At 39.8% G+C, this 22,806-nt stretch overlaps 3 protein-coding genes across 7 annotated transcripts in view; 2 read left to right on the top strand and 1 right to left on the bottom strand.

Annotated features, from left to right (window-relative positions):
- Nucleotides 1–156: 156 nt before the first annotated feature.
- On the bottom strand, nt 157–21,313 carry RAD1 (RAD1 checkpoint DNA exonuclease). 4 transcript variants are annotated; one of them, XM_042952270.1, is made up of 6 exons: nt 21,228–21,313; nt 7,078–7,404; nt 6,036–6,144; nt 4,405–4,663; nt 2,200–2,298; nt 157–1,884 (listed from the first exon to the last, which is right to left on the bottom strand). In XM_042952270.1, exons 2-6 carry the CDS (start codon nt 7,270–7,272, stop codon nt 1,701–1,703), a joined length of 846 nt encoding a protein of 281 aa, XP_042808204.1. In that variant the 5' UTR covers nt 7,273–7,404; nt 21,228–21,313; the 3' UTR covers nt 157–1,700. The 4 variants fall into 4 exon arrangements, with proteins under 4 accessions (XP_042808204.1, XP_042808211.1, XP_042808196.1 ...); XM_042952277.1 differs by lacking the exon at nt 21,228–21,313 and adding an exon at nt 20,344–20,520 and having other exon boundaries at nt 7,078–7,399; XM_042952262.1 differs by lacking the exon at nt 21,228–21,313 and adding an exon at nt 7,770–7,973.
- On the top strand, nt 7,923–17,882 carry BRIX1 (biogenesis of ribosomes BRX1). The gene is made up of 10 exons (XM_042952246.1): nt 7,923–8,235; nt 11,039–11,150; nt 12,221–12,264; nt 14,201–14,271; nt 14,786–14,835; nt 14,943–15,016; nt 15,173–15,223; nt 15,365–15,466; nt 17,103–17,231; nt 17,476–17,882. The coding sequence occupies exons 1-10, from the start codon at nt 8,077–8,079 to the stop codon at nt 17,743–17,745; spliced, it is 1,062 nt and encodes a 353-aa protein (XP_042808180.1). The 5' UTR covers nt 7,923–8,076; the 3' UTR covers nt 17,746–17,882.
- The window catches only part of DNAJC21 (DnaJ heat shock protein family (Hsp40) member C21), a 34,018-nt gene continuing 32,071 nt past the window's right edge, over nt 20,860–22,806 (top strand). For both annotated transcript variants that reach the window (XR_006206155.1, XM_042952237.1), the window contains exon 1: nt 20,860–21,101. Coding sequence is in view for 1 of the 2 variants with exons in the window: in XM_042952237.1 (XP_042808171.1) it covers nt 21,005–21,101 (97 nt within the window). In the remaining variant the exon portion in view is untranslated. The remainder of the gene's footprint in view (nt 21,102–22,806) is intronic.

The raw sequence follows: 22,806 nt of genomic DNA, 5'->3' as shown, positions 1-22,806 counted from the left end.
ACTTCGGCTTAGGTCATGATCTCATGGATGTTGAGTTTGAGCCCCAACAGTGCAAAGTCTGCCTGGGGTTCTCTCTCTCTCTCTCTCTGCCCCTCCCCTATTTGCTCTCTCACTCTCAAAAGAAATCAATAAACTTAAAATTGTTTTTAAAAAATAAAGGAAAATTATAGTCCTTGAAATGCTGACTGATTAAATATTTTCATAATTATGTTTTAGATTTGTTCTGTTCTTGATGTAGATTCATTTACTTCTTGAACATATACTATACTTTACAAAACTCCACTTTTTGTACCAGCTAGCATGCTGAGATTACTGGGGGGCTTCGTAGTTATTAGGTAGTCACTCTGGACTAGACACCAGAATCGCCCATGTGCCTGGGAACAGTGCCCACAGCTGTTCTGGGGGATCATTTCCCTGAAGTTCTTGCTGAACTGCTCTCCAAACCAATTTCCTCTAATGCCAAGTGGCCTATTTTAAGGCAGGCATTCCAAATATACCCTTTTGATGAATATTATTCAATGGTTCTTAGCCATCAATAACATGGGACATTTTTATTGGGGTGGGGAGGGGAGAATCGCAGGTCACAATGACTGGCACTAGTGGGGCCCGAGGCCAGGGAGGCTAAATGAATCCTGCAGTGGCATGTTTTTTCCTATGAAGAACTATCATACCCACAAAGGCCAACAGTGCTGCCCCACACAGAGCTGTTACCACATGTACGGACCTTTATTTTGGTTATATATTTCTCTGTTACAAAACAAGTCAGGTAATTTTAGTATTGTATTTTATTAAATATTTACATGCCATAAAAACTAATTGAAAATGACCTAAGAAAGTGCAAAATCACTTGATAACTGGTTTTCTACACTTGGTTTGGTTGAGAAACGTGTATGAGCAAATAGAAGGTATCTAAGTACTTACTTGCACTGAATAGTTCTGAGAGCGAGAAGAAATTCTGTAACTCTGAAGACTTTTATATCTTGTTCATAGATTTCTTTAAAATGTATACTTTAAAGGTAAATCATACAATTACTCACACTTGTTTGGCAAAGCGTAAACTTCTGAACATTTGGGAAGAAATCACATGTAACAGCATTCACTTCAATGTAATTGAATGCTATAAATGCAAAAAAATAAGTGTATCCTTCAAAATAGTGGTTCTCAAACTTGAACATGCATCTAATTTCCTGGGGGAAATGACTGAAGCTACAGACGGCTGGCCACCCTCCAGCATCTCTGACAAGTCTCCAGGTACTGCTGATGCTCTCGGTCCAGGCACCACACTCTGAGGACCACCGCGTTAAGACACAGTCCGGAGGTCAAACTAATAATCAGTGCCCAGATGCTGCTTTTTCTAATGGTAAGTAAATAAAAGAACATTTCAGGTACAGAATCACCAAACTTTATATTTTTAGACTCTTGACATGTCCTACTTAAATAAGTTGTTCATCTTGGCTCAAAATGAGTCCCATGAGTTCAAAAGACAGAACCACAGTCCAGTCCAGTACTGGTTAATCTATGACTACATGAAAACATTTACTTACAAAATACACAGCAACTATTAGGGTACATGGACCTTGTTCCTATCTCCTCCATGCTTCTTCCCTTCAGAAAACCCAGTATTCTGGAGAGTACTATACCCAGAACGAGAATGTGACCGATCATGAATGTCAAGACAGCTATCACAGCGAATGCCATACTTAAGACTCTGATTCAGGAACCTCTTCGTCAGGGCAGCAGTAATATTCCACAAAACATATCTGTCCATCTTCATTCCTAATCATATACTGTAATGAGAGGAATCCTCGGTTATCTGTTCGAATAGACACCTTACAAGATAGGACTAATGCCTTTGTAGAGGGTTTCAGTAAAGAAATCTTGTATCTGTAGAGGAGTAAATAAAAAGCTGTTGTTATTTCGACACACTTAAAGCAGTGCTCCTAACTCCAAGTGAAGGACAAAAATGATCCCAGAACTAACAAGCAGTAAATGTAAGAATGAAATCAAATACTTGTCCAATTTGCTAATATTTTTCATTTTAAAAATGTCATCCACTCTCACAACCCCAAATCCTCTAGCACCCTACTATTTATAGCTTTAGAATGTTATACATGTAGCAACAAACTGAAAGTTTTAACATTTATTTAATAGATACATGACATAAACCTCACCTTCCTGATTAATATATTAAGAACTGACCTGTTGACCTGGGTCTGATTACATTGAAATGATTCCATCAAATCAGAATCTTTGGGATAATCAAGGTGGGAGCTTCCTGCATTCCCAAAAGTAGATAACCTACAGTAAAAAAAAAAAAAAAAAAAAAAAAAAAAAAAAAAAAATGAGCAACTCATTTATTCACTGGTCCAACAATAAGCCACATTAGGATCCCAATAAAGACACTTCCTTGAAAAGCTAATCAGCAGAGTGAAACAGATATGTAAACAAATGCTGACAATACATTGTAACACTTAACAGTAATAAAGATTCCTCCAGGATGAGGTGGGAGTACAGGGGAATTAGCAACTAATAAACAGCTTTGGAAAATATCAATCACAAAAGGAATCCAGGGGTGTTTGCCTCAATTTTCGTTGCCTTAATTCTACTCTGATACTCACTTTTCCACATCCTTAAATCAGAAATAGAGGCGCCTAGGTGGCTCAGTCGGTTAAGCATCTTGATTTCGGTTCAGGTCATGATCTCGTGGTTCGTGAGATAGAGCCCCGAGTCAGGCTCTGTGCTGACAGCACACCACCTGCTTGGGATTTTCGCTCTCCCTCTGTTTCTGCCCCTCCCCCACACTCTCTTTCTCTCTCAAAATGAATAAACATTAAAAAAGAAATAATATAAAAGGACAAGAGAGTTGAAGAGTGATGGAAGGCTCTGATCTACTTCATCTGCAAGCCGGGGTCCTGTTCCCTCTCTACTGCCACAGCCAGAAATTACGGCTCCTCTGTTTTGTTTCTTAGGCTGCTCTTCAGGCTGTTTCATGGCTTTTCTTGCTTGGTGATATCAGCAGTTTGTGTGTAGACAATTTGTAAATGTTTATATGTTTATTTAATCTGCAAGAATCTATTGATCACTTGCTATGGGGTTAACACGTCAGTAACCGCTACGTGAGCACAGTGACAGAAGACCTACGTGCTGGTCTTCCCCAGGTTCCATCTTGTCACTCCTCTGATGTAACCTCCTTCTCTGAGGCATCTCATCCATACCCAGCCATGATACTGACTCCCAAATCTAAATTTCCAGTCTAGACCGATCTCCTGAACTTCCTATGCCCAACTACTCCCTAGTATCATAGGTGCCTCAAATTTAACAAATCCAGAAAGAAATTTCAACTCCCAGTTCCCCCCACCAAGTTATTTCCCATACCAGAGATGAATGATGACACCATGATCCATCCAGTTACTATGCTGAGACATCATTTAAATGGTGGTTCTCTGAAATATACTGTAAAAGTGCCCAGAATTTTAATTCATGTCACTGCTTAGGGTTTGATTTCCATTTTGGTTAACATTTTAACCAATCTTGAGCCAAATTTTTAACTACCTAATGTCATGATAAGGGCCTTCAGTTCTTCTAGAGTAGATGTAAAAAGAACATCTTATACGTCTCATTCTGTATGTATTTAGCTCCTTTACTCTTTAATATTCTTATGTATTTCAAAAGAGAAGAAATATTTAAATCTTCTCTCCAAATTTATTTTAATTCTGAAAACTTCATAATTTGTTGGTTCAAAATACCAGGAGCAATTTGAGAGTTTCTGATACTATATTCCTGCTGAAAATTGCCCTTCCTTAGGAAGCTTACCTCGACCAATCATCCCTAAGAACTCATGTTCTGTTAAGAATCTGTGCATTATTTTGGTACTTAAATGGCATGCGATTCTGTTCCTTCTATGCTGTTTCACATATCTTCTCTTCAACTTGATTTTAAGTTGTTCCTTTCCAAAGTGCTTAAACAGGGGAATATGCACACAGTAGATGACTGATAGTCAGTGAATGAACCATGTATAGAAAACATCTGCTTCCTTTTGCATCCTGTACTAACTCGAAAGGAAAGAAAAACAGATCTATATGATACAAACACCTTTTCCAAAAGTTTAAGCCCAAATTTTCCTCATGATGTAACTTGACCTACAACAGTACAATGAAAAGACCATTAGTTTATGAAGTAGGAGACTGGGCTACTGATCTACAAACCAACACTATGAAGCTTTAAGTACTGAATTCATCTTCCTGGACCTTTAAGTTTCCTGATCTGTAAAAATAAGAGTAAAAGCTCTCTAAAGATCTGAAAATTCTAGGAACCTGGATAATAAAAGTTCTGCATCCTAAGTAAATGTGTAAGTAGGGAGAAGGAATAGACTACATGAGCTATAATTGTGCTGTGTTCAAACACCTGAAATAAGGCTTGTTGGGAGACATGGTGATCTGTAGGACCTCACTCGTCATATCCAATTCGGAAAATGCTTCACGAAGCCCCTCTGACTGCAGAATAATTTTATTAATAACATTGGTGCTGCAGAAATCAAAATCCAGAGTCTCCTCAGGCTCCTGAGTATTGATTTTACAGACTGTCATCACCCCTCCTTCTTCCAGAAAGAGCATCAGAGGGTAACCATAACCTTGGTAACACATCCGCAGTGCAGTTAAAGTCCCTGCAATGGAAATAAATCAAAGTTTGAGCTTAGCTTTATAGTACAGGTTCAGCTTCTCCTTAAATGATACATGAAACTCCTGAAGATTATTTTATTCTGCCCAATTTTTAGCACATATGTATTTCTTTAGAAGAAAGGATTGTATCTTGGATAACTGATGACAGTTATGTGTAGACAATTCGAAAAATAACTGTAACAAAATGGGGAACCAGAACGAAATATAATGTAACTCTTTGAAATTGTTTTCCAGCTTGCCAAAAACACCTCAGAAACGGCTTACTGATTTTATAGCTTTACGATTTCAGGATGGAGAATCTACATGGACCAATACTGCCAGTAATAGACTTATTGCCAAATAAGCTATGCTATTTCTTAAAGGTTCAACGTGTGCACGCAGCAGTGGACTGCTTTGGTACTGCCTGTAGTATAATGTCAGTGTATTCGTTGTGTCAGTGTATTCTATTGGGAGATATTATGTACACTTCCACAAATTTTAAGATCAAATCAGGAAAAAAAGACCGGGTGGTTAATGGTGGTGTGGGTTTTAACACTGCAAACCACTAGAGCAGAGGAGGAATACGACTGGACATCTTAGGCTCCTGTCCCTTACTGGATGGAGAGCCACAGTACAGAAGAGGGTTAGCAGATGCTTTTATGAGAAACCAGCTGGGGAGTGCTGCATTAGAAAAATGGATAATTAGCAATGATAGAATTGTTGGTATAAAATTAAAATACATTTTCTAGAGAACCACAACCTAATTTTCCCTAGATTATCTCCAGATTCCTTTCCTATGAAAGAAAATCATTCTTCTGGTGTTTCCTTATAGTCTTATATCCATAGCAACTGAATTCGCTATTCCTAACAACAACAAAATATATAAATATTTTTAAAAGAAAACATTTCAGAAAATAGACAATTTATGAACAGGTCTTAAGGAAATAAGAGCAAACAAATTTTGAACAGAGTAAATTAGGAAGTCAGGAGCACTGGTTTTCCCTGCCACTGCACTGTGTGAATTCTGAACAAGTTAGGGAAAAGAAGCAATACATGTTTCACATGTTTTCACAATGTTAAATAAAGATAATTAAGACATATTCAGTCTCCTCTTGGCCAGTTCAAATTTAAAATCCCCAAAACTTTGTAAATTAAAAAAAAAATTAATGTAAATATTTTTGCAAATATGTAAAGACCCATAGCACACTTACTATTAATATTGCTAGAAAAGTTAGAATCCGTGACTGTGACCAATAAAAAATGAATTTGCAATTTCTAAGATATATTTATTACTTCTATTCTAATGATTTTTCCTGTATTTTCTGATTATTCTGTATAATGCTTTTGTGTCATTATAATGATAATAAAATGGTTCACCTGGCATAGGACTTGATCCAAATATAGATAAACAGTCTAAAAGGACAGTTAAATTTATTCGAAAAGTAACAGACTCTTCCTGAACTATAAACTCTTGAAATATTCCAGCCTGTGAAAAAAAGGAAATATGAAAATGCGTATGTATTAATGAAAACTCAGAAGGTTCTATAGTTCACTTTATGTTTTAAAAATAATATTATGCTAATTCCATCAAAATTTCTGATTACCAAGAAAAACATCTTAAGCTTTTTCAACTATTATCCTTTAGAATAATACTACTCAGTAGTTAACGGTGTAACAGTGATTTCGGTACCATGCAAAACTTTATGAAGGGTCCTTTATCTAGTTTCTTGGATCTAAACTATCATCCACATGACTCCCTTGTCTCATTTTTATGCCCATCAATAGGGCTAAAGTCATTTGGAAAATAGCCAAACATTTGATAATGCGTAAGTGATACTAGTTTTCAACTTCTTTTGAGGACAGAAAACATATCTATCCCCCTATACCTGACATCACACTGTGCATTTAGGTGTTCAAAAAACGCTGGATTAATTCTGAAATGCTATCTGAACCACAAAAATATTACTTTGTAAGAATAAACATTTTATTATCACCAATAAAAGGGAAAAGCGAAGTAGTGGCCAAGAGCATATACTCTGGAAACAAATGTCTGGGCTCTCAGCTCAGCTCAGCGACTTGCCAACTCTGGAACTGATGGCAAATCACTTAAACTGTGCCTCAGTTTCCACACACATAAAATGGGAATAATAACAGAACCTACCTGATAGGACTACTGTATTAAATGAGTTAAGTATCTAAAACACTCAGTGTAGTGCCTGGCCCATAGTTTAGCTTAGCAAAATTTAGACATTATTATTACTAACCATTATCTCTATAAAACAAGAAGAGAATTTGCCAGGAGAAAGAATTCAAATACACTGTTCTCTAACTTAAATGATGTCTATTAAGCCCTGTGGTATTCATTAAACTGGGTGAATTATATCGTATGTCACAGGCTTAAAGATACCTGTTTGCATACCTGAATAAAAGCATTTGCTTGCACACACTTTGCATTTTCCACTGTAACCTTGATTCCATTTTTAGTAGCGAAACAGGTAGCGTGTTCTCGGAAATGAATAGCCTTCAAGACAGTGGAGAGATTCCTAACGTTGTCAAGGCTGGCCACTAAGCTGTAATCATTCTCATCTTGGATCTGTGGAGTTAGGAGGGGCATGTCCACTGCACATCTGGCCCCAAGGGACGTTCCCGGTGCCGACACCTGCTGCTGCGGATCGCGAAACACCCGAGGAGACTCGACAATAAAACTCCGGATCAATGCCCGCAAGGCTCGCGAAGTCAACCTGCGCTGAGGCGAGGTGGAAGAGGCCTGGGTATTAAACTCCGCGGGACAGGGACTGGACCCACCTCGGTCACTGCAACTCTCTGTAACTCTGGGGGAAATTACACCTGTCTCTACGCTACGGTTTCCTCGTCTTTAGTAAGGGGCCAGTAACACAGGAAAAGTTGTGAACAGAGGCAACAGGCAACTACCACGGTAGTTCTACTTGAGGCCAGTTTCGCCACGCCAAGCTGGGGCTGCGTGTCCCCGCGGAGTCGGGTTTGAGCTGTCCGGCGCCCCCAACCTTGCCCCAACAGAAAAGGCGATGGGGGGGGGGGGCGGGCCCCAGTTTCTCGGAAGATCCTCCGGCCCCTGAGGCGCGGAAACCTTACCTTTGTGGCGGGGTCCGGGCGTCCGACAGCCCTTCGCAGCCAGGGGGAAGCGAGCCGCGCTTCCCGAGTAGGTGTGGAGGGAGTAGAGCGGCTCCCGCCACTCTTTTCAGACCAGACAGCCACTACGGCCACCGTCACCACAGAGCTAGAGGTGGCCTAGAGAGGCGCGAGTGCGTTACGAGAAACCGGAAAGAGGTACCATAGAGCCGGGGGACTGCAGAGCCGAACGCACGGTATCATAGAGATCGGAAAGGGGAGCGAGCGGCGGAGCCGGAAGGAAAGCCGAGACCGAAGGAGACCGGGCAAGATGGCGGCGACCAAGAGGAAGCGGCGTGGAGGCTTGGCTGTTCAGGCGAAAAAACCAAAAAGGAACGAGAAAGATGCCAAGCAGCCAGCCAAGCTGCGCGACGTGGCAGAAGAGACGAAGGAAGAGGAGAGAGACCGTATTCCAGGCCCCGTTTGCAAGGTAGAGGAAGCTTGCCTCCTGGCTGCACCTGCAGCTGCGGCTCTGCGCGCCGTCCCTGGGGCTGTCTACCTGACGAGAGCCCTGCTGATTTCGGAGTTGCCTGTCTGTGAGGCGAGCTCGGTCTCAGCTCACCTCCCAGTCGGACAGGGCACCGCGCTGACAGCTAGCTCTCATGCACGTGGCCGCCCTCCGGGAGGCGGCCGGCTGGGGAAGTGGGTGGCCTTCGGAACACTTACCCGTTCTTAGGAGGCGACTTACGGGGTACTCAGCCTCAGTATTCTCTTCTAGTAACTCCATTTCCCCCCTTGCGGGTGGTATTACTTTTCCTTAAAGTTATTTCTCGCTTTTGAGTATATTTATTCCAGTGGTTAGGATTCCCTCATTCTGCGTTAGTTACTGTCAGTCGGAGATCCTGAAGCTTGTTATGCGGTCCTTTGAAGAGTTCATGTCCTTGGGATATTGACTTTGACTTCTGTGATCAAGTCTTTAACTTTTAAGGGATGATGAAAACTAGACTGGATACAATGAATTTTTCTTTGCATTCAAATTTGTAATATGTCAGGCGTGCACGAAGCTAATATGTTAGCTTTGGGGTTGCTAAATTAGAATGTGACTCCTTTCTGAAGTGTTGGCAGTTTAGAGAGAAACTAATTCATGGAAGTCCATGGTTTGTGTTCAGAAGACGGTGAACACAAGTTGTTGGGCCTAACTTCCATTCCTTAAGCTAGATTGAATACTGTGGAGACAAAGATGGTCTTTGATTTATTCCTGTTTTGATTGTGTCTACTTTCCTAACCCTTAGCTTAGTACTCTAGCAGGTGGTAGGTGATAAATGACCACATACGGTGGTGGCAAGCGCTAGGAAAGGAGTTAGCTTTGAGGGATAAAAAACTAATTTAAATTCTAGCCCTGCAGTTAACTCATGGCTTCATTTTGAGCTCTTTTCTCATCTGTAAATTAAGAGGAAGAAAATGTGTTTTACTTTTCGTGAAGAATAAGATGGACTTCTAGAAGATGTTCGGTAAATGTTAATGCTGTCACTCTCCTTCAGTTGGAAAGAAATATGGTAGTTATCTATGATCTGAGCCATAATATGAAAAATTGTATGGAAGTGCTTAAGATAGAGGTTGCTTTTACTCTAGAACAGCGAGGTCGTGAAGGATTTAGCCCTTGAGCTGGATCTCAAAGTGAAGGCACAATTTCAATATTCGATATTCAAAAATGAATGATCAAAGGCAGTGAAATGGAGGGAAAATGCTGAAAATTAAAAAAAAAAAGCCAAATTAACTGAAAGGTAGGGTTGATTTGGGGCATAGTGAGGTAAAAAATATATTTTATAATTTAGTGTTATAGCGATGTCATTTTGGAGTTTGATTAGAACATCCAGGGAGGTTAAGGATGTGATCGAACCAGTGCTTTAAAAAGATTAAGCTGTTGTTATAGTTCCCCCGCATCTATTGGAGAAACCCCTGTCTGGAAAGGCTAGCATTTAGGGGATTTAAGGTGATAAGGCTCTGTTGAGAATATGACGCTCAGGACACTGAAGCAATCTGCTTAAGGTCGCACAGTAGTGGCTCTACTTACAATACACACATTTTTGGTGTGTTTTTCAATACTTCTACGTTAATTCTCTGTAATCTAAGGGATGTCTTTGTGATAAAAGTGTTAAACTCAAAAAAAAAAAAAAAGATGATAAGGATCTGAATGAGGGTACTGTGAAAGGGAAGGGATTAAGAGTTGTTGCAAGGAAAAATTGACAGCATTTAGAAGTGCTTATGATATAGGATAATAGGGCAAATGGACAATTTAAAGCTTGGGGGATGGAAATGATGGTGGCATCATCAGAAAAATAAACAAGAAATTTACTGTATTTAAGGTTTAGTATTCCTAGAGTTGAACTTGAGGTATTAAGTCAAATACTTGGATTACTAGGAGTGGGGAGAGTTCCTTACCTTTCCATAGATTTGACGATTGAAGCTATGGAATGATTATGAGCACTCTGTCCTGGAGAGAACAAAAATAAAAAGAGGGCTAGGAATCTTTAGAGTCAGGAGGAGGAATTGGAGAGATGGAAGAAGAAAAACCAAAAATGAAGAAAGTCAGAGAAAGCGTTTCTGGGAGGCAGCCGTGGTCAGTGAATACCACTGAGAGATGGTCAGGATTGTTCGGTCTGCCACCTGGAAGCTTTTTATGAATGTTATTGTGTCTCTCTACTTACCATATATAACTTTTTTTGTTTTTTTAGGAGTTAACTTTTCCATTGGCTGTATTCTTTTATTAGAACCAAGAGCTACCTTTAGCTTGTTTCTTTAGATAGAGGATCCAAATTTTGTCTGTTAGATAAAACAGGGACATTTAAGTTTCCTTTTTTTTGCCTCATCACATGATGCCCTGATGCTTTGCCACTTCTGTCTTATATGACAGATAGTTGTGGTTCTCTAAGGATTTCATGCTGTTCTTGCCTCCATGTCTTTACTGATTTGCTTGCTTGTTGACTGTCTTCTCACATAAGAACAGTGCCTGACTCCTGGTAGGAACCTAGTAAATATTAAGTTAATACTAAAGTTCTCTTGTGAAAGAAATATTGACTAGAGTTCATTCTGCTTTCAGCAGTGGAAAGATTCTCTAGTGAAACATCTGTCTGAATTACATGGGAGAGAGGCAGAATTAAGCATGTAGTATGGATACATTAGAGGATAGTAGAGTACTTAAAAACTGGATACTTTTAAAACTATCTTTGAAAAAACAAACAAGGTACGTTCAGTGTGAGATTTAAAAATCTTCACATTTTCTTTTTCTTTAGGGCAAGTGGAAAAATAAGGAACGGATTCTTATCTTTTCTTCTAGAGGAATAAATTTCAGAACAAGACATTTAATGCAAGACTTGAGAATGTTGATGCCTCATTCTAAAGCAGGTGCCTTTATATCCTACATTTTAAAAGTTCTTATATGTTTATGTATTTTTATTTTCAATCATTGTTCAACCTTGTCATTTGTTCAGCTTTATCAGGTAAAGAACTACGTCGCCTCAGAAGTTCATCTTTTCAATAATGGGATTTTTCCAATTAACATTTTGTTAGAAATTCTTTGCAAAATTCGTTAAACATTCCCTTCACTTTCTTAGATATCCTGCTATTAATTATCAAAACATTTTTCGAGGATCCTTCATTGTAATGCTCTCAGAGGTTACAAGCTGGTTTGTCCTTCTAAATAATTCAGGACTGCCATGTATTGCTATCTGCATTTTTTTCTAACTGTTCTTGGGATTCCTGGGTGGCCCAGTTGGTTAAGCCAACTCTCTTAAGCCAACAATCTGGCTCTTGGTTTTGGCTGTTGGATCGATTCCCATGTCCAACTCTGCGTTGACAGAGCGGAGCCTGCTTGCAATTCTCTCTCTCCCCCTATCTTTCTCTGCGCCACCCCTGCCCACTCTCTCTCTCTCTCTCTCTCTCTCTCAAAATAAATAAATAAACTTTAAAAAAAAAAACTGTTCTTATTAAAAAGTTAATGGACTGGAGTAGGATTTGAAGCACCTTTAATTTGGGGCTCAGCCTACTTCTAAATGCCAAGATACTCTTTTTGGCAATGATGTATCCTGCAGTCAAGTGAAGTTTTAAGCTTAGAAGTGTGGCAGTACCAGGGTGCCTGGGTGGCTCAGTCGGTTAAGCATCCAGCTTTGGCTCAGGTTATCATCTCATGGTTTGTGAGTTCGAGCCCCATGTTGGGCTCAGTACTGACAGCTTGGAGCCTGGAGCCTGCTTCAGATTCTGTGTTTCCCTCTCTCTCTGTGCCTTCCCCGCTCACAACTGTCTCTCTCTCTCTCTCTCTCTCTCTCTCTCTCTCAAAAATAAAACCATTAAAAAAAAATTTTTTTTTAATTAATAAAATCTCTTAAACTGACGATTGTAAAAACAGTACTTTTTTAGAAAGAATGCGATTTGTTTGAATTAGCTTTGAAATCTTATTTACTTTTTTCTTTTTATAGATACGAAAATGGATCGTAAAGACAAGTTATTTGTGATTAATGAGGTAATTTTAGATAGTAATTCAAGTAAAATATTCTAGGAACACTAGGAACAATATTTTAGAACACTAAAGATAGTTCATTTAAAGAATAAATCTGTTATTCAGTGACTTTTAAATTGTTTTGTAAAAGATACTCAAATTTTATTAACTCTTCAAAAATCTGCCTTACAAATTTTTATATACTCACTGTCTATATCTCACAGTTTAGTGCTTCACTATATATATTTCTTAATCATTCTTAATATTTGTCTTATCTCACCAAACATACTGAAATTTCTGGAGGACAAGGATTTTAACTTATCCTTTTTTTTCTTATCATGTACAGTACAGTGCTAAATTCACAGTAAGTGCTTATTAAAAAAAACTGTCAACATGTACAAAGTAAATTAAAAATTCATTAATTATTTTTAAAACCACACATTTTAAAAATGTATTTTGCCAGTATTAAAAGTGAAACGTGGTATTTGCTCTTAAGATACTGTAAGTTAATAATAGGTTACTTTTCCAAGTATTGTTGAAGATACTGAGCTTAAGTTTTTAAGCAAATTTTTTAAGATTTAGAAGTGTTTTCAGATAATTTTCTTTTCCTATTAGAAAGGCTTATTTAGCACAGATATTTGAACCTCTGCTATATATTCTAGTGCATTATTCTAGTACTGTGGAAACTGTTTAACAAAACAACACCACTGTGTCCATTGGGGCTCACATTCTAATGGGGGATTCAGTTCATGAACAAGTATAATTTCAAGTGAAGATAGGTGAAAAAAAACAGCGTATGAAAAAAAACAGTTTCCAGTAACTGAGGCTTGACTAGAAAACAACCAACTTAGTGTTATTGTTCTAAGACCAATAAGAAACAAAAGCATTGGACCTATCACTTTAAGTTGTTAGGTTAAAAGTCTCAAGTAGTTGAGAGTTGATGCATATATATTGATTTATGAATATTACAGTAATATAAACCTTTAGGATATTGAAGTTTAATTCAACTTGAAATAGGTTTTCTGTATTTCTCCCTTTCACTAGTCCCTTAGTGACTTTGCAAAACTGAGTACAAATGAGGAAAAAAAATCTTAAATTTCTTGAGCTTCAAATCAAAACGCTGAAGAGTTAAAAATAAAAATAACTAGGGGCGCCTGGGTGGCTCAGTTGGTTAAACGTTCCAAATGCAGCTTAGGTCATGATCTCACGGTTTGAGTTCGAGCCCCACTTCGGGCTCTGTGCTGACAGCACAGAGCCTGGAGCCTGCTTCAGATTCTGTGTCTCCTCTTTCTCTCTGCCCCTATCCCGCTCTCACTCTGTTTCTCTCTCAAAAATAAAAACATTTAAAAAAATTAGAATAACCATCATAGGGGTCCCTGGGTGGCTCAGTGTCTGACTCTTGATTTCGGCTCAGGTCACGATCCCAGGGTTGTGAGATCCAGCCCCACATCAGGTTCTGTGCCGAGCTGGAGCATGCTTAAGATTGTCACTCTCTCTCTCCCTATGCCCCTCTCCCCCACACATGCACTCTTTCTCTCTCTCTCTCAAGTAAAAAAATAATAATAAAAATAGCCCTTATAAAGGATGTATTTGGTTCTTTAAGGACCATATTTTCCTAAGATCACTGAGCTGATTGTAGTGTGCTTTATCCCTAGGGCATCTTTTTTTTTTTTTTTTTTTTTTTTTTTTTTTTTTTTTCACTTTTTGTAGGCTGTACCTGGGAGTATGGTCGGAAGAAGAGGTTGCCAGTAAGCAGAGAAGAGGCCAAAGTATCTAGTTTACCTTAGGCAGAATACCTAAGAGGAACTTTAAATGGGTGTTTTGGTGAATTTACCTAGATTTAGACATTTGTAGCCTATTAATCTGCTTAAGTTTTTTGGAGGAGTCTAGATATTAATTGTATTGAATTGCTTTGGTTCTCATTTTTATTGTCTATTTCATTTTTCTATACTTTGTTTAGGTTTGTGAAATGAAAAACTGCAATAAATGTATCTATTTTGAAGCTAAGAAAAAACAGGATCTCTATATGTGGTAAGGGTATATATTAAGTAAGATTTTGGTGGAACTGTTCTTGTAAATGGATTATTTGCATCTCTTAGGTTATATATCTCTTTCAGTCTTTTATATAAAAAGACTGGGCCAGGGGATGAAGCAAACTCATTGATTTCACAAAAGTCAAAACTTTTAACTTTTTTTTTTTTTTCAACGTTTTTTATTTATTTTCGGGACAGAGAGAGAGACAGAGCATGAACGGGGGAGGGGCAGAGAGAGAGGGAGACACAGAATCGGAAACAGGCTCCAGGCTCCGAGCCATCAGCCCAGAGCCTGACGTGGGGCTCGAACTCACGGACCGCGAGATCGTGACCTGGCTGAAGTCGGACGCTTAACCGACTGCGCCACCCAGGCGCCCCAAAAGTCAAAACTTTTAAAGAAAATTAAATGTGTGGATATTACAAGCACGTTACGGTGTTTTTTAAACCATGAGGTAGTAAGAATTTACCACATTCTAAATTCTAATTAGTTGAAAAAACTGCATATTTTTCAGGCTTTCAAATTCACCTCATGGACCATCTGCTAAATTCCTCGTTCAAAATAGTAAGTTGACTCCATTTTAAGATTTTTTTTAATGACAAAATTGAAAATGTTCTTTTGGGATAATTGTGCTAAACTTATAACTGTTTTTATTGTTATAATTTTTCTAGTTCATACCCTAGCTGAACTAAAGATGACTGGAAACTGTTTGAAAGGTTCTCGGCCCCTTTTGTCTTTTGACCCTGTAAGTATCTCTAGTGTATGAGGTCTAATTTTCTTACTTTGCATGGTTGTTTTTTAGTGGATATAGTTGTGTAATTGAGTTAAAATTTTTAAAAAATCCACAATTTTAAACAAAACACTGTTGTCAAATAATATGTTCACTTTATTTTTTTAATAGGCTTTTGATGAATTACCGCATTATGCTCTGTTAAAAGAACTCTTAATTCAGGTAACTATCTTTTCTAGAAAGTATTTTTAGTAATATAAATGAGTATCTCCTTTGGACTTTTTGTTAATTTAGCTATCTAAAACGTACATGGAATGTGGCAGAATAAGAAACTGACATATCATTTATTTTTATCTTTACTAGATCTTTAGTACACCACGGTATCATCCCAAAAGCCAGCCATTTGTGGACCATGTGTTTACTTTCACCATTTTGGATAATAGGATATGGTTTCGGAACTTTCAGGTTAGCTTTAGTTAATTTTTAGTTATACTTTGAAATGAAGTAGGATATATAATGTTTGTGAAAATGTAAATAATAATTCGTTTTGTTTTAAATAGCTTTTTGCCCCCACAGACTTGTAGCAATTAACTACTGTCTCATACTTCTCTACACGGCTATCAGTTGTTATGGAGTAAGGTTTTTCTAACAAGCAACTATATATTCAGTAAAATATAAGTTTCTCTCCAGAGGTTGGAATCTGGGGGTAGAGGGTGTTAAGACTTCGAAAAACATGATCCCTGTCGAATTCATTCAATGAGAACTATAAGATAAATCATACAGTGTTTTAGGAGAGGTGATTCTGGAAATCTTGAAGCAGGAGTTTGGCAGGATGGTAAGTCTGCAGAAAAGTGGAGAGGTAGAAAGAAAAGCAAGACCATTTCAGACAGCATTGAAAGTAACCTAGGCTGTTTTTTGGACACCTGGGTCGTTCAGTCAGTTGAGCGTCCGACTTCGGCTCAGGTCATGATTTCCCAGTTTGAACCCTGCATCCAGCTCACTGCTGTCAGCCTGTCAGCACAGAGCCCACTTCAGATCCTGTCTCCCCACCCTTCTCTCTGACCCTCCGCTTGCTTACTCTTTCTCTCAAAATGTAAAAAACATTAAAAAAAAACATTAAAAACTAGTTATCTGGTTGGCTCAGTCGGTTATGCATCTGACTTTGGCTCAGGTCATGATCTCACGGATCATGAGTTTGAGCCCCACATTGGGCTTGCTGTTACAAGCGCAGAGCCTGCTTCAGACCCTCTCTGCCCTCCCTGCTCCTGTGCTCTCTTTCTCAAAAAAAATTTTGTTTTTATTTTCATTAATTTTTAAGTTTTTTTAAATGTTTATTTATTACATAGAGACACACAGAGAGACAGAGACACAGGATCCCAAGCAGGCTTCAGGCTCTGAGCTGTCAGCAGAATGCTCAACGTGGGGGTTCCAACTCATGAGCCATGAGATCCTGAGCTGATGTTGGATGTTTAACCAACTGAGCCACCCGGGTACCCCTAAAAAAAAAAAAAAAAAAGTAAAAACCTAGGCTGTTTTCTGCATTGTTGTTCTAACAAACTTATCCCCGTAACCTCTGAGGACAGACATACCTGAACCAACACTGTTAGTATTTGTAGCTCAGAAGTTGCCTCTTAATTTGACAATCAGCAGCCATTCAAAAATAAATTTGGACATGTATCCTTTTATAAACCTCTTAATCTAATTTGAATTAGACATATAAATACAATTTAGGGGTTGGCTTAAATTGTAAAAGGCTTCCCCCATACGGTGCTTTAATACATTTTGTTATAGTGGTCGCAATTTTAAACATTCATTTAACCAGTTTTTCAAGAATACGTGCATTGTGAGAAGCCAGGTAAAGACCAAATTGAAATTACTCAATTTTAAAAGAACACACTGAAAAAAATGTAAGTATTTTCCCATGACAATTACCAGTACCTAGTAATATATTTCAGAAAATACTGATAATTTGGCTACGTTTTCACTTCCACCTTAATTGGCTTTCACTTCTTTTAGGCATATTTGTAATGAGGTTAGAGCCAGGATAACTTTTAGGAATAGTATATCCAAACCAAAATGAAATATTTCCTTTGTATTAAAGATCATAGAAGAAGATGCAGCTCTTGTAGAAATAGGACCTCGGTTCGTCTTAAATCTGATAAAGATTTTCCAGGGAAGTTTTGGAGGACCAACTCTATATGAAAATCCTCACTACCAGTCCCCAAACATGGTAAGCTATTTTTATTGTTTAGTGGTTCCTCAGTGCCCAGGGAACTCTGGCCAAAGTAATTCTGTCAAGTGATTTCTGTTAAGCCATGAAACTTAATTTGTTTTTTGCTGCATACAGCCTTGCAGATTACTACTTTTTTTAATGACATGAGTGAAGGGGAAAATACGATTCATAAGTGAATGTCCTCACCGTATATGTTTATTTTTAGTTTGAAAATATCTGATGATATTTTTTTGTTTTTTAGCATCGGCGTGTCATAAGATCCATCACAGCTGCAAAATACAAAGAGAAACAACAGGTGAAAGATGCACAGAAAATGAAAAAGAAGGAACCAAAGACTGTTCTTCCACACGATCCCACTGCAGATGTTTTTGTTATACCAGCTGAGGAAAAGCCAATAGAAATACAGTGGGTAAAACCAGAGCCAAAAGTTGATTTGAAAGCAAGAAAGAAAAGAATTTACAAAAGGCAAAGAAAAATGAAACAGAAGATGAACAGTGGGAATACAAAATGAATCAGTGGATAACTAACTTTTCAGTAATTTTGTATTTATTTTGTATTCAACATGTAAATACTTTTATTATCCAGGACTACCTTATATCTTATTAGTGTGGCATGTAAGACAAAGAAAAATCAAAATTTGTGGCTTCAGTGGTGTGTGTGTGTGTTTTTTTTTCCTAAATATCCCCAGAACTCATCAGTTAATTCCTGGGGTTTTTTTCAAAGCTTATTTGGTATTACTAAAAATTTAGCACACTTAAGGTTTAGGCCTGCTGTCTTGGATTAATATTTGGGGGTTAACAAAGCTGAAATTGAAACAGATTTATTGGGTCGTTATTACTTGTAAAACAATGCATTAGGCACTTTGAGAGCTTAGTTTTAGATGGTAAAGTGCAGGTAAGGAAAGCATCTTAACTGAAGTTGGAGTCACCGAGTCCCCAATTAATGAGGTGTTGGAAAAGCCAATCTCTGATCTTGTTTTCTCACCTCAAGAAAGAATACAATTAAAATTCTTAGATTTTGAGAATCAAATGGGTTAATACATGTGTTGAAAGTATTTTGTGGATTAGAGATTTAATTTAGAAGCAGTGGGTATAAATTACTTAATAAATTAACAGGAAGAAAAATGGAACGAACAGTAGTTAGAGGGCAGCAGAACATCTAAGTTTCTCCCCTTATGAAAGAGCTGTTTGACCATCCTACAACATTAAGACCTTGTGGTTCCCCTAAATACTGTACTTCACCAAGTTTAGTGTTCATTTATTTACTTTTACCCTTGACAACAGGGAAAATTTTTTATTTGGTAGGTTAAAAAAGGAATACCTTTTTTTTTGGCTGGGTATTGGTTTTTATTTTGTGACTAACCTTGTTTTTGTGTGGTAGTTCTCTTTTACTAATTTGTCAAAGGTTACACAGCAAGGTTATCCTAGACATCTTTCCTAGTTCCTCACTTGTATTTTAATTTTGTTCTGTATTTTAAATCTAGGCAGAACAGTTTTCCACTATATTTCATTTTTTAATTATCTTCAAAGAAACGTCTTGAATGTGCAATTAGGCTACTTTATTTTGAAATAGTCTAAATTAGGCTATCTTGAAATCTAAATCAAACAGGTAATTCAGAGGTTCACATTTTTTTGTTAATTTATTTTGAGAGAGAGAGGGAGAGAGGATCCCAGGCAGGCTCCAGGCTGTCAGCGCAGAGCCCAGTGTTGGGCTCGAACCCACAAACTGTGAGATCAAGAGTCAGCTGTTTGACCCAGGCGCCCCCCAGAGGTTCAGTTTAAATACTTGTGTGTGGTTAATGAAGGCTAAATCTGGTTAAGTGCGGGGTGGGGGGGGGGGGGGGGGGGGGCGGGGAGGTAGCTTATTTATTTAGGCAATTAAATATATCCCAGGATGAAAAGAAGTTGTATTCATGATTTGAATTTAAACACCCATATCCTAATAAATTAATTATAGGTTATAAGAAAAACTGGCTCAACAAGTTAGGAGTTTGAGTGAAGACCCAATTTTTTAACACTTTTGGAGGTGTTTTAGAGTTGTAGTGGAATTTCCATTTAACAATTTTGATTATCAGTTTCTACATATTTTCCTATCCCAAATTACCTTTCACAGTCATTTATGTGGGTGCCTCATTTGAATGAGAATTCCTCTTTCAAGTCCTGTTCATTTAGAAGTCAACTTACATAATAAAGGTAATCCTTTAAACAAATTTATATCCAGTGTAATTGTCTTTACATCTCTATACAATATTACAGGAAAAACATCCCTCTTCTTTCAGGAGAAAGGCAAATGACTGGCAGGTTGTAAGCAAAACCAGATGTAGTCGGAGGAAGAAAAAAGTTCTGTGTCAATTTTTGTCTCCTTGCCCCCAGTCCCATTCTCCAAAGGGGAAAGTTTCCATTTTTCCCTGTAGTGAAACTCTTCAATCCCTCTCCATTGCCAGTTTACAAACTAAGGCTGTATAGTATCTTCCTTCTTTGAAAAAGAGGCAGGAGTATGAATTTTGAGTGTGAGTGGGGAAAATGAGGTTTAGGGTTGGCTTGTTTTGATAAGGTGCAGGGGGCAGGCTATTAAGCAAGGGACAACCTTGTACAATAGATATTAGCAATAGAGCCACCCCCTTCTCTAACTGTACATGGTTGACAAAATCTACGCCTAACAACTGATGTACGTAAACATTCCACATTACAATGAAATAATGTTGGTGTATATATTTCACCAATATATTTTAATGACAATTAGGATACTATTTTGACACCTCAAATTGGAGCAGTTGTACAGATCGTCCATCCTGAAATAGTGTACCGGTCGGATTAACAAAAATTGGTTAAATACGATCCCTTAACTGCATTCTTTACCAATCTTGGAAATGTAGGATGAGAAGCCAGAAAGTTAGGATTAAAGAGTGATGGATGGATGGGTCAGCACAATTTTATCCATACTGGTGGTAAAACATTTGGTGTGTTACTTAAATGTCTTGGTGCTCTCTCACATTGTTCCAGTTTAAGGCTTATATTTACTGTTATTTCTCTGCATGTGGGTCAGGATGAACAGTGTTAGAGATTGCGATAACTGGCAGCTGAAAAAGAGAATTGAAGAGTTAAAAAACCTGGTGTTCCATCCAACTGAATCCAGCCATTGATTAGTTGGGGAGGCCTGAGCAAGTCACTCGACTACTTCGAGCCCGGGTTGCCTCATCTGTAAAAACAGGCTCTGCTGAGAAATTATCTTCAGAAAACAAGATGTTTTCCAGAATCCCATCAGACTCCTGTCAGCCCTCAGGTGGGCTGCCCAGTAGGTGCACCTTACACTGACCGCCTTCTGTGCCCCTCACAATGACGCCTACCGTGACCCCGCCTCCCACCTGCAGGCGGCCCCGCCTTCATCCTGCCGCGGCCCCGCCTCGCACCTGCCGTGGCCCTGCCTCCATCCGGCCGCGGCTCCGCCTCCCACCCGCCGTGGCCCCGCCTCCCTCTCGCGTAGTTTTTCCCGGAACCGAGCCCTCCCCCCCGCCCATGCGGAGCCGCGGCCGCCGGCACCGCCCCCTCCTTGCGCCCGCGTGCCGCAGCCCGCGCCGCCTGTCGCCGCCGCGCGCCTCCGCCGTCCGGCGCCGCTGCCGCCGCCGCCGCCGCGCTCGCTGGCTGGCCCGGTGCGGGCGCCGGACCCCCGCCGCCGAAGAGAATCAGCAGCGCCGTCGCCACCACTTCGGCCCGGGCCCGGGCCCCGGCCCCGCCCCGGGCCCCGGCCCCAGCCCCCTGCCCGGTCGGGCGATGAAGTGTCACTACGAGGCGCTAGGGGTGCGGCGCGACGCCAGCGAAGAGGAGCTCAAGAAGGCCTATCGGAAGCTGGCCCTGAAATGGCACCCGGGTAACTACTCCGCAACCGCCGCAGCCCTCGCAAAAGCCCCTCCACCCTTCCCACCCTTCCCACCCTTCCCACCCTTCTCACCCTTCTCCCGGAATAACTCCGAGACCCTGGCCAGTCTCGACCTACCGAACCTGTAACTTCCCTCGTCCTGGAGACCGGCCCGGTCCCCGCCAGGTGCCCCTGCGCAGTGCTCCTCTCGCTGGGCGTCCGCTCCGCGGCTCAGTGCATGCATCCCTCTACCCTAGGCTTCGCTGGAGCCCCCAGCACCCCGTCCCCTCCCAGGCGCCCCCACCCCACCCGACGCTTCCCGCGAGGCCACCTGATGGTAAGGACAACATTGTACCGACTTCACCCGCTCCTCCCACCCCTTCGCCAACACCACCGAAGGAGGAGTCGTGGGTTCTCTGGCTTGTCCCTTGCTGGAGTCCCGGCCGCTCAGCTAGCTGGATTTTAACTTCATCACGGAGTCCCAGCTACCCACGTGTAATTTATGGACGCTTATTGAAATTTAGACAAACTAGTAAAATGTCTTTTAAATAGCTGTGCCTTTTTTTTTTTTTTTCCCTCTCCAAGTAAGCTGTTGAAGTACAAACCCTGTACTCCACTTCGGATGTTCTGCAGATTGAGTTTTAATTGGGTGTCTTCCCTAGTGAAGTTTGTATGTGTACTTAGAAGTATGTTTCCTTTGGATGTTTTATTTGGTGGTAGTTCAGGCCTGTGTGACCTTTGTGAAGTAATCTGATCTTACAGACTGGGAAACTAAGGCTGTAGTCGAATGTCAGCTTTTTGAGGTTTATAAGAGGTTTACACATTAGCACTAATCAGTAAGCGCATTTATAGAGTCTCCAGTACACGCAGGTCACCATAGTAAGATTCTGAAATGCTAAGAGACTTCAAGAGTGTTGCTGGGAAAATATGCCCTACGCCAGGAAAAGGCAGCTACAAGTACAAACCAAACAGCAGAACATACACAATTGGTAGTTGGATTGATAGAACAACTTACAAATGCCCCAGGGATTCAGGGGAGGGAGTTTTCACTGTGTCTTGAGAGGCAGCGAGGCTTCCCGTTGGCACAGAAGCCTGGATTTTAGCTGGATCCTAAAGGAATGGAATTGGGAAAAGTGAACTTAACAGTAGAGGGAAAAGGAAGAGCATCATGGTGGACAGAAGATGGCCCAGGGGATGGTTTGAACGAAGGCAGTGTTTCCTGGAAATCTGAAAATATGGGTTGGGAGAAGAGCTGAAAGAAGGGCCTGGGACTCAGAGTCGGAAGGTAATGTCTGTAGGTGATGGAACAAGAAATCAAGGTATGGGTTTGTTACTTAAAGTGGTAATGATTACCCACAGAGGAGCTAAACATGTGTATTGGAAAGGAAGAAGTAAGCTAAACGTTTGTTACAGCAGGAAGTCAGTAGCTATATCCAAAATTAGTAAATACAAAAACAGCATAGAAACATAGAGTAATAGAGGTTGTCATCAGAAATTGAATTAGGAATTAGAAGGAAGTTAGGAATTCCTTGACTCTCTGGCTGGGAAAGTGTGAGAAAGGATTAATGCTTGTGACCCAATACATACATTTTGATGACAGTGTTCCGATGTTTTTGAGAAGTAGTTTTAAGATTAGATTGTAAAGGGTCTTGAATGTTAGGCTAAGGACTGTGAAATTTGTTTTTCTGATAATGGAGGGTTGAAGCTGATTTTATTA

Source organism: Panthera leo, chromosome A1, assembly GCF_018350215.1.
Source record: "Panthera leo isolate Ple1 chromosome A1, P.leo_Ple1_pat1.1, whole genome shotgun sequence".
NCBI classification, from domain to species: domain Eukaryota; kingdom Metazoa; phylum Chordata; class Mammalia; order Carnivora; family Felidae; genus Panthera; species Panthera leo.
This window is presented reverse-complemented; position numbering and strand designations above follow the sequence as displayed.